Source organism: Bison bison, unplaced genomic scaffold (assembly GCF_000754665.1).
Source record: "Bison bison bison isolate TAMUID 2011002044 unplaced genomic scaffold, Bison_UMD1.0 scf7180017864484, whole genome shotgun sequence".
Classification (NCBI taxonomy): domain Eukaryota; kingdom Metazoa; phylum Chordata; class Mammalia; order Artiodactyla; family Bovidae; genus Bison; species Bison bison.
In genome coordinates, this window is record NW_011495044.1 from 1,371,433 (window position 1) to 1,382,112 (window position 10,680).

Below are 10,680 nucleotides of genomic sequence, written 5' to 3' on the forward strand. Positions count from 1 at the left end.
TGGGGGTAAGAGAAGGAAGGGCAGAGCTCTGCGTATGGTCCTACCACCAGGGTCTGCAGGTGATGGAAGACGTCGGGGAATGCTACCAACGGCGCCGTGCTCCTAATGCTACTCTTTCACACAGATGTGAAAATCCTCAGAAAACCTCGCTAAGTTTCATAAGTGAGAAGAAAACATAGGAAGGTTTGTCTGACCCTGATGCATCTGGCAGAGGAAAAAGCAGGTCAGAAGTAACAGATAGCCCTGCCCTTGAGGCGTGGTGCGGGGAGGGGCATGGGATCTCTGCAGGGGTGGGCAGCCAGGTGCCTGGACAGGGGTTGGCAGCGGCAGCTTTGGGTGAGCAGAAGCCCCCTGGGCCTCAGGGTCCCTCTTTCCCTTCCCCCCTCCCTGGCTCCGTGGCTAAGCGGAGAGTTGGACGTGCTTGTGGGCTAACACCTTTATTCTGCCTGTGTCCCAGATTCCCCAGGGCCTGGGAGAGAGGCTCGTGTGGTCTGGGTTGCAGCCCAGAGTCAGTCCAGGACAGGCACATGGAGCACCTTCTGGAGAGGCTGGAGACGTCTCACCAGAGGGTGTCACTTGGTCTGGGCCTTTAAATCTGCTTCTCCACTGAGGGACGGCAGCTGCATCCCGGCCAAGGGGTGGAAGCCGGGGACCTGCTCTTGCTCTTGGATCTGGTCTCTCAGGCGCTGGATCTCCAGGCGCTGCATCTCGATGATTCTCCCAGTTTCTTCCTGCACATTCAACCTCATGGTGGGAGGGACACTGGGCAAGTCCTCGCTGGACACTGCAGGGGACAGGGCAGGGTTAAGGTTGGGAGGTCTGTCCCCGGACTGCTGTAAAGGTTTTCAGACACAGCTTATCCTTCCTTCCCCCACCAGCCCCGACCCCCACCCCTGTACTTGTTCATGGAGCACCTATTATGGGGTAGACACACCATCCCAGACACTAGGAATAAAGAGAGGAGCCATTTCACCCTCTAGCAGTGGAGAAGTGAAGAGACATGCTTTGGAGAGATACGGCAAATGCGGAGCCTGACCTCAGCCCGGCCCCTCTTCTGATCCCCGCAGTCTGCCTGCTCTGAGGTCCCTCCATGCGCGCTGCTCATTCCCCACACCCCCCCAGAGAGAGGGTGCTGCTCTCCTTGTTGACACAGCTTGGCCTCGAAGCTGCCCGTCCTCATGTAAACCTGCTCCTGGAGATGCCTCCTGCTGTGGTCACCCACGCATGTTCCCTGAGGACATCCCCGGAGACCCTCAGCCCTCCTCCTGCCTCTGTGCTGCCATCCTCCTGAGCAATGCCGGTGTCCATGGCTCATCCTACTGCCGGGCCTCACAAGGTCCAACTCTCACCATTAACGTGCTTGGCCTGCCCGCCAGCTCTGTGCCTTCCCTTCCCTCGCCACGTCCAGGGTGTTTCAGTCCAGTGCTCCATTCACCTCTTCTTTGGCTGAATTTAGAGCTCATCTTCTTGGACAGCTCCATGTTTTACCCACCAAATGGGCTCCTCTTAGATTCACTCCCTTTTCTGTCCAGTTAGACCCACGGTGAGTTTCTTCTGTCATCATGACAGCAACTTTGATATACTAGATGCCTTGTTGCTCTGCTCCCAGGTACCCTGCCTAGCACAAACCCGAGATAACCCGACCATCCAGGGTCTCCACTTTCACATCTGGCCTGCTGCACACTACCTGTAAAAGTAACATGTGAGATTCGAATTCTTGGTTTCCAAAAGATGGACTTTATGTACATCAGCAAACTCTCATATCCTACAGTGGCACTCAGGAACTTCAATCCCTACTCCAACTCCTTTCTCCCACTTAGAAAGAAAATTGTGATAAAGTCTATATGACATCACATTTACTCTCTTAACCATTCCTAAATGTACTGTTTAGTAGTGTTACGTACATCCACACTGTTGTGCAACAAGTCTCTAAAATTCTTCTCATCTTGAAAAACTCAAACCTCATACCCATTATATAGCTCCGCGACTTCCTTGCTTGCAGCCTCAGCAGCTACCACGCTGCTTCCTGTCTTTCTGAATCTGACGACCCTAGGTACCTCAGATCAGTGGAATCATGTGGTACTTGTTCTTTAGGGTCTGGCTTAGCATAATGTCCTCAGCTTCATCTATATTACATGTCAGAATTTCCTTCCTTCTTAAGGCTGAATAATATTTCATTGCATTCTATACCACATTTTGGGAGAAGGCGATGGCACCCCACTCCAGTACTCTTGCCTGGAAAATCCCATAGACGGAGGAGCCTCGTAGGCTGTAGTCCATGGGGTCACTAAGAGTTGGACACAACTGAGCGACTTCACTTTCACTTTTCACTTTCATGCACTGGAGAAGGAAATGGCAACCCACTCCAGTGTTCTTGCCTGGAGAATCCCAGGGACGGGGGAGCCTGGTGGGCTGCCGTCTATGGGGTCACACAGAGTCGGACACGACTGAAGCGACTTAGCAGCAGCAGCAGCAGTATACCACATTTTAGGGCTTCCCCAATGGATTAGCAGTAAAGAATCTGCCTGCAGTGTAGGAGCCATAGGAGACTTGGGTTCGATTCCTGGGTTGGGAAGATCCCCTGGAGGAGGGCATGGCAACCCACTCCAGTATTCTTGCCTGGAGAATCCCATGGACAGAGGAGCCTGGTGGGCTACAGTCAAAAGGGTTGCACTGAGTCGGACACGACTGAAGCGACTTAGCATGCACACACCATATTTATTTATCCATTCCATCTATTGATGGAAATTTGGGCCGCTTCCACCTTTTGGCAGTGAATAACACCACTGTGAACTTGAGTTTACAAATATCTCTTTGAGACCCTGCTTTCACTTCTTTTGGGTATAAACCCAGAAGTGCAATTTCTGGTTCAGATAGTAGTTCTATTTTTAATTTTCTGAGGAAAACACCTTACTGTTTCCTATGGTGGCTGTACTACTTTACGTTCAGATCAACAGTACACCAGTGTTTCGGGTTCTCTAGACCCTTGTTAGCACTTAGTCTTTCCCAGGTTTTTTTGTTTGTTTGTTTGGTTCTTTCTTTTTGGTTTGGTTTGGTTGACAGTAGCCATCCAAGTGAGTGTGAGGCAGTATCTCACTGTGGCTTTGATTTCATTTCCCCGATTGTTAATGATACGGAGCATTTTTCATGTGCTTGTTGGCCATCTGTGTATCTTCTTTGGGGAAAAAAGTGTCTGTTTAAATCCTTTGCCCATTTTTCAGTCAGGTGATTTTTTTTTTTTTTTTTTGAGTTGTAGGGGTTCTTTATATATCCTGGACATTGCCCCTTATTAGACTTATGATTTGTAAATGTTTTCTCTCACGCCATAGGTTGCCTATTCACTCTGTTGATTGTGTCCTTTGATGCCCAGAAGTTTTAAATTTTGACAGTCTCGTTTATTATATTTTTTTCTTTTGTTGCCTGTGCTTTTGGCATCATATCCAAGAAATTATTGTCAAATCCACCCTCTCCTCTGCCCTTAACGAATGACTTTGCCACCTTCTTAACTGAGAAATGATGTCTCCAGCTCCCGTACCGCAGTCAAGCTTCTCCCTCTCAGTGGGAGAGGGGTCTCCTTCCTATCCACTGCCGACCCCTTCCCTGGAGGAAAAACTAGAAATGAACAGATGATGATGGCCAAGGAAGAGAGAGATTGCTAACCAAAGAGGAAGTGGTTGGCAATGGCCAGTGGGCAGCCTCGCCTTGGACCTCTAATTGGTCTGATGGGGCCAGCATTCGGCATTCATCCTTTCCAGGTGAAGTCTGGCTGCTTCTCTTTCTGCCTCTGCTCCTTCTGTCTTCTCTTTGCTGCAGTTCTTAGGTTCTTGATCTTTCTAGGCTCTCTATTTCTTCTAGACTCTTGACCTTTTATCCTCCCTGTGTTACTCAGTGTTCCTGGTAACCATTTCCTCAGTCAAGCCCTGGAGCCCTGGGGAGAGTAGCAACCCTGCGAAGGTACCGCACACAAAGGCCTATCAGCCTATCCACCTTCTTGGGCCTGCACCGCTTGCCTTTGCCTAGTTTAAAACTATTAATAAATGAACTGGTTAATTTTAAACAACTTGGGAATGTGTATTTGGGGCTAACTTGTTTTGCTGGCCTCATGTTCAAAATCAGAAGCCAGCCTTCTTCATTTCAAGGCAGACAATTGGTAATACCTGTCTTCAACTAGGAGAGATGAAATCTCCCTTGAGTAAAGCTCTATGAAACAAGTGACATGATGTTTGATTTGCTCCAGAAAAACCTACTGTGGAAAAGGCAGGAAATAAGTGGGTTGGGGCTGGAGAGACCAAGGAAGGAAGAGTGACAGGAGCTGACCCTTGTTTGAGTTGGGGAATGGATTTGTGGAAATTCATTAGACTTTTCTCTCAATTTCTGTCTATGTCTGACAGTTTCTACTGTATTGGGTTCACCAAAATTTTGTTAAGAGTTTTCTGAAGCGCTTATGGAAAAACCCCCGAAAAACTTTTTGGCCAACCCAGCAGCAATAAGAAGAACCTGGCTGTATCATACAGCATCCTGAGGAGGTCTCAAGTGGTTATTTGCTAGACTGCTCGGGCATATTTGAAATATTTTTTAAAAGAGAAGTTTTGCAATTATTCACAGACGCATCTATGCATCACTTCTAACTGAAGATGGGTTCACCTCCAAGAAGTCAGGTTCTCAGCCATGTTGACATATGTGGTACGCTCATGTCAGTTCTTTACAGTTGATACTGTTCTTGTGGTACTACTCACAGAGTTGACCCTCTCAACTTCTCTCCAACTCGAACAAAAATGGCATGTGAGACAAGTCTATATATATGATCATATATATGGGCTTCCCTGGTGGCTCAATGGTAGAGAATCTGCCTGCAATGCAGGAGCTGTGGGAGACATAGGTTCGATCCCTGGGTAGGGAAGATTCCCCAGAGGAGGGCATGGCAATCCACTCCAGTATTTTTGCCTGGAGAATCCCATGGACAGAGGAGCCTGGCAGGCTACACAGTCCATAGGCTCACAAAGAGTCAGTCATGACTGAAGTGACTTAGCATGCACACACAATTTTATATCTATTATAAGGCTTATGTATTATATATAAGGCTTATGTATTATATAAAATACATAAGGCTCCATGTATTAAGTTTCTCATAGAATTTTGTACCAGAGAAAGGTTTGCTTCTCCAGAAAAAATGTCCTTTCTCCATACAAGAGGTATATAAACTATTATATTTTTCCCCTTTTTGTCTTGGCTATCAGAAATTCAGAGGAACTTTATAACTGCAATAACCAACTTGTTTAACATTTCTAGGGTCATTCTTCCTGCTCTACCTTTAAATAGTTTCTGGTCCTTCTTTTTGCCTTTATTTTCTTTGTACAGGTCCACAATCCCTTACCCACAATTGTAAAATGCTAAAAACTTTAAAAATGGAAAGCATTAAAGATTCATGAACTTGAGTGTGAATATTCATATGTTTCTCTACAGAAAGACTAATATGTTTGATTTCAGGGCACTGCCCCAGACTCCTCTAGGGACGTTATATAATGTTAGTATACTTACGTATAGTATATATAGTACGTTCTTCCTAAGATCTCAAAGATCCTGAATTCTGAAACCTTATCTAACCCCAAGGATTTTGGGTTTGTGAGTGTTTGAATGCAGTAGGGTCCTCACAAAGCCTTTGGGGAGCAGGCACGTGGCAGAAGTGCCCAGAAGGCCGTGGGGTGGGTGTGGCCTGATGCAGGAGGAAGCTTGGGAGAGGCAGCTTTGGAAGCCAAGAGGAGACTTGTTTGTGGCTGCCTCTGTCCCCTGGATCCCAGTGCCTGTCTTTCTTGGCCACTGATGATATTACCTGTCTCTGAAACCTCTGGTCGAATTTTCTTGGTCAGTTTCAGAGCTGCTTCAAGGTCATAGACTTGGGAGCGGGTGAACTTCAGCTCTCTGCGGAGCTCATTAATCTCCTTGATCAGGGAGACATTTTCCTATTGAAAAGGAGGAGGAGAGAGTGAGTATAGATGGATAAGTGATCAGTGGGCACAGGAGCTCCCCTGGCCTGGGGCTGAGGGTGTAGGGGAAGGTCAGGGTTGGTCCTGGCTCTAGATTACATCTCTGGTTCCTCTGGTGGCATGAGTCTTTATTCTGGCTCGTGGATTGGTCTCTTGAGGTTATCAGTTGACTCACCTTCAGGTGGACTCTGGCAGTGTAAGATACAGACAGTATGCACCATTCCCATCCATCCAGGCTCTTCCCATCAGTAGCGACAACAATGCTTTTCATGGGTTCGATGCACTGAAGTTTCATAATAACCCAATGCGTAGATTCTGTTATGACCACAGAATGCCGAGAAAACCAAGGCACAGGGAGGTGCTATAATTTACCCAAACTATATAGATAATATGTGGCAGAGCCAGGATTCTGACCCAGTTTGGCCCCAGAGCTCAGAGCTCTTCAGTGCTGTACTACACTTTGCTTTTTTCCATTCATTACTTGAAGAGCTTAGGGTCTGGTGAGGGGTCTGGGCACACTTTAATGAGATGGCCACCTTACTGGGATGGAGGAGCGGGACGCAGCAAAGGCACTTAGCCCTGCCTGAGTGACCAGGATGGATTCCTAGGAACTGAACTGAACTGACGCAGCAAACACTGGCCAAATCTACCTAGGATGGACCAGTTCTGGAAATGCTCTGTGCTTCAGCTGGGGAGTCCATCTTCAGAGTGGCGAGTGGGGAGTCCGAGCCCAGAGGACAGGGTGATCCTGAGCCAGTGGGATAAGCCTTCTCTGTTAGGAGGATGTGAACGGCAGACACCCTGGCAGGCCCTCCCTCCAGCGCCTCTTCATCTAAGCAGGTCAGATCTGCCTTCAGAGTTATAGTATATCACTTAATTTCACTATTCCTCATTTAAAAAAAAAATGTTTTTTCTCTTGGATGAAATGCCCAATTATTGCCACTTCTTTGTTCTCTCAGGCTCAGCTTTGTGCCTATTTTTCGATAAAGTCAGCAGGTTTTCTCCTCATTTTTAACCCCTTTAAACAGCCCAAACCTTGGAGATGCACAGCCCACATTTTCTTTCAGATGCTCTGTTTCTTCCCTGCTGACTTTATATCATGACATAATGAATTAAATATGTATTCATTGGATTCTAAGACCTTGGACTCTGCCTGACCCATAAGGGGTTCTTAATAAATATTTGTGGAAGGGATAAGCAAATGAATAACTAATGCAAGATGCCAAGTTGAATAAGATGAATGTTCCTAATGAGGAAATTACAAATCAAGGGGTAAAGTCAGGGGAGACCAGGTAGAAAGGAGTCTTCAGAGAGCCCCAGGGAACCCCTGGGGACACCAGCCTGCTCAGGGGCTCTCTCCACACCTCGTCTTAGTTGAGGTCACTTAGTTTCACATCCTCTGCCTCATTCAATAAAGTAATAGTTATCAGAATAAAGATCAGAGACTAAAAGTGCCATTTCCACAGTTCTCTTCAGAAACATTTTAAGGTACTTCTTCCCAGGCAATCTCTATTCATCATGTCACTCAATCCTGTTGACTTTGTGTTTGAACTGAATTTCGTGTTCATTCATCACCAGCTCTCAGCATGTCTCCTCTGCCACTGTGGTGGCCCCACATGGAGCCCCTGCCATTCTCTCCACCCCGACAACCTTGTGGCCATGACTGGGACCTCTGGCTGCAACCTTTTGATATACGCATTCCTGACCCCACTGCCATCCCTGGACAGCTCTATGGCCTCCTAGACGGGTCTCCAGAACATGGCTCAGTCCTCACTAGAGCATCACTGAGGCCCAGGACTCAGCGCAACCTGATTCCTCTGCTCTGTTCATTCATTCACAAAAATGGGAAGCCTATTAGGTGCTTATTATGCCAGACGCGGGGGTCCAGCATGGACCAATGTAGAGAAGTAAGGGGGGGGTCACCAGTGTAAGGAAGCCTCCTTGTGGAGGCAGGGGATAGGGAAGAGTATTTCAGGCCCAGAGCTAAGGGGGAGCAAGCACTGAGCCACCCAATTCTTTACCAGCTGAGCCACGAGGGAAGCCCAAGAATACTGGAGTGGGTAGCACATCCCTTCTCCAGCAGATCCTCCCGACCCAGGAATCGAACTTGGGTCTCCTGCATTGAAGGTGGATTCTTTGCCAACTGAGCTATCAGAGAAGCCCTTGATGATGATAACAACAAGATAATAACTTCAGGGCTGACTAGATTCCTGCACCATATCAGATACTTTGCATACATGACATCATTTGATCTATCTAACCACCTTAAGAGAAAGTTGTAATGAGATTCAGTTTCAGAAGAGGAATCCAAGGCTGTGCATGGAGGGCAGAGCTGGGATTCAGATTTGGTTGTGTCTGCCCACAGGCGCCTCCCAGGCTCTGCTGCTCTCACCACTGATGTACATCACCTCCAGCCACACCTCACACAGGGTGATGGCCAAGGAAGCTCACAAAAGTACATGTGGGGCTGTCTTAGTATAAAAGTACCAGAGGGCTTTCTGGTGTGGCCCATGTTCTGAGGAGTCCAGAGGTCACACTGAGGTCAACTGTATATACCTTGAGTAGTTTTGTGAAATTACAATGTGAATGCAACAGACTTCCTGAGCCTTCTGTTCCGGATCCCTCCTTGGTCAGGATGGTCTATAAAAACTCCTATAATCCTTCAGAGCTTCCCCCCTCCCCCACCTCCCACAGCTCCTCTGGCAGGGAAAATCTAACCCTGATCCCCTGAGCACCAGGATTTGGGCTATGTGAAAGAGACACACTCAGGGATGCCAAGGTCTGTTTAGATAGAAAGCCTTCTGAACGAAGAGGCTATGCCAAGCTGTCCAGGACTGCCTTTGGTTGAGGACAACGCCAGAAAGCTCCAGATGGGAATGACATTGAACTCCAGACTCCCAGGAAGAAGGGCATGGAGAGGAAATACCTAGAGCACCCCCTACTGGCCTACCTTGGGTTGACATCTTTAAGAATACAGCAGCGTCTGGTTAGCGTGCAAAAAGTAGGCAACAGATTTATTCCAGAAACTTGGGAGCCCCGCATCCAATGGTGTCCTTCCTGAGCCCACAAACTGGTGGGGTCACCACTTGCCTAAATGCACAAGTGAACCATTTCTTTGTTTCTCTTTCAGCCTTCCTCTCACATCCAACCTGACATTTCTACGCATCATCTCTACTCTGAAATGTCTTCTGACATCACAACCTTCCCTCCCAAGGCCTGGCATCTCTCTTTAACATGAGAGTCATCTTCTTAAGGGTTTTCCTGCCACCTGCCTTTCCCTACCGGTATTTCCCTTCTGCCCATAGAGGTAACATTTCCAGAACAGATAACACCCCTACCTACTTAATAAAACTTGGGTGGCACCAGCTTATAAGATAAACTGCGTGCTTCTTGGTGTGACACAAAAAGCCCCTTCAACGCGACCCTAAGCTACCTACCATTCCAGCAGGCCCCCATGCTCTAGTATAAAGTTAGGTCAGAGGATTCCAGGGTCCCCAAACACCCCAAAGGTCTCACTCTTCTCTGACTGTTCTCAGGTTGTATCCTTGGCCTGGAAGGTTCTTCCTCCATTGCTCCCTGACTCCCTCTACTCACCATTCAAGGCCTAGCTCAAATGCCACACCCCCTAGCTGAAGCCCGCTTCTCCAGTGCGCTGGCCAGACTACATGCCTGGTGTGGAGCAGTGATTGCTTGTGTCGGGCTCCACTCCCCTAGGTGAGCCCCATGAGAGTAGGCAAGTCTTCACATTCATCTGGGAATCCTCCATGGTCAGCTTGTAGCTTGGCATGTGAGAAGCTCGCAAAACATGTGCCCTGAATGAATAAAATATGTTTCCTAGACATTTGTTTTCCATTGCAAATCCTATTTTCATATCTGCAAGCATGCATGAGAATAAGTGACAAGTGCTCCTGTCTGAACATACAGATGAAACAGTGACTTCATTCTCCGTGTCTTCTAACAAGTTTCTCTCAGATGCCATATCTGCCCCAGCCTTCCTCGGCCCTTTGAGACTTCAGTGTCAGGGCCTTGGTTCCTGTAGATGCAGTTCCTTACAAACATGTATCAAGGCAGCGGGTGCCCCAGGCCACCAGCTGGGAGATCTGGAATTGGCTGCACCATCCTATCTCCATGCCCCCAGCTCACGGGTACCCCCAGTCCATGCTGTGATGGACTCCTAGGCTCTCCTACTGGATTTTGCCTTGGTTTTTGAGTAAGTCTTTTGCTCAGGAGAAGGGAAGGAAAACTGCCTTTTTAGAACCCCTGTTCTGTACAGGGCCAGTGCCTGATGCTTTACGTTAGTTAGCTCATTCAATCCTCGCAGTCACTGGCTGAGGTTGGCATCTTCTCCTCTTTGTACAGATAGAAAGGTGGTTCCTGGAGAATTTGAAGTCATCTCCCCTCCCCCGAACCTGCCAGCAAGAGTGGCTAGCAGGAGGATAAATGGGTTCTGAACTCAGGCAAGGCTATGCTTCGCCGCCCCAACACCTTGCCTGGCCCTTAAGATCAAAGAAGGAAACAATTTTTATCATCTAGAATAGAGGTTTTCAAAGTTTCTTTTATGTCCTCCAAACAAAATCCTACACAGAGCCCACTGAAATAAGCAAGGCGTCTTCCTGGTTGAGGGGATGGTGGGGCCCCAGAGCCTTGTATCCTGACCCCTCTCTTGCCCCCTGTGGTTGTCTGCAGCACTTCTATG

The 10,680-nt window shown here is 47.9% G+C and overlaps 1 protein-coding gene across 1 annotated transcript in view; it reads right to left on the minus strand.

Annotated features, from left to right (window-relative positions):
- Positions 1-430: 430 nt before the first annotated feature.
- Positions 431-10,680, minus strand: part of CFAP57 (cilia and flagella associated protein 57) — a 68,236-nt gene continuing 57,986 nt past the window's right edge. The window contains exons 22-23 of the mRNA XM_010862624.1: positions 5,831-5,960; positions 431-784 (exon numbers count right to left, since the gene is read on the minus strand). Of these exons, the coding sequence (XP_010860926.1) occupies positions 573-784; positions 5,831-5,960 (342 nt within the window). The 3' untranslated portion in view covers positions 431-572. The remainder of the gene's footprint in view (positions 785-5,830; positions 5,961-10,680) is intronic.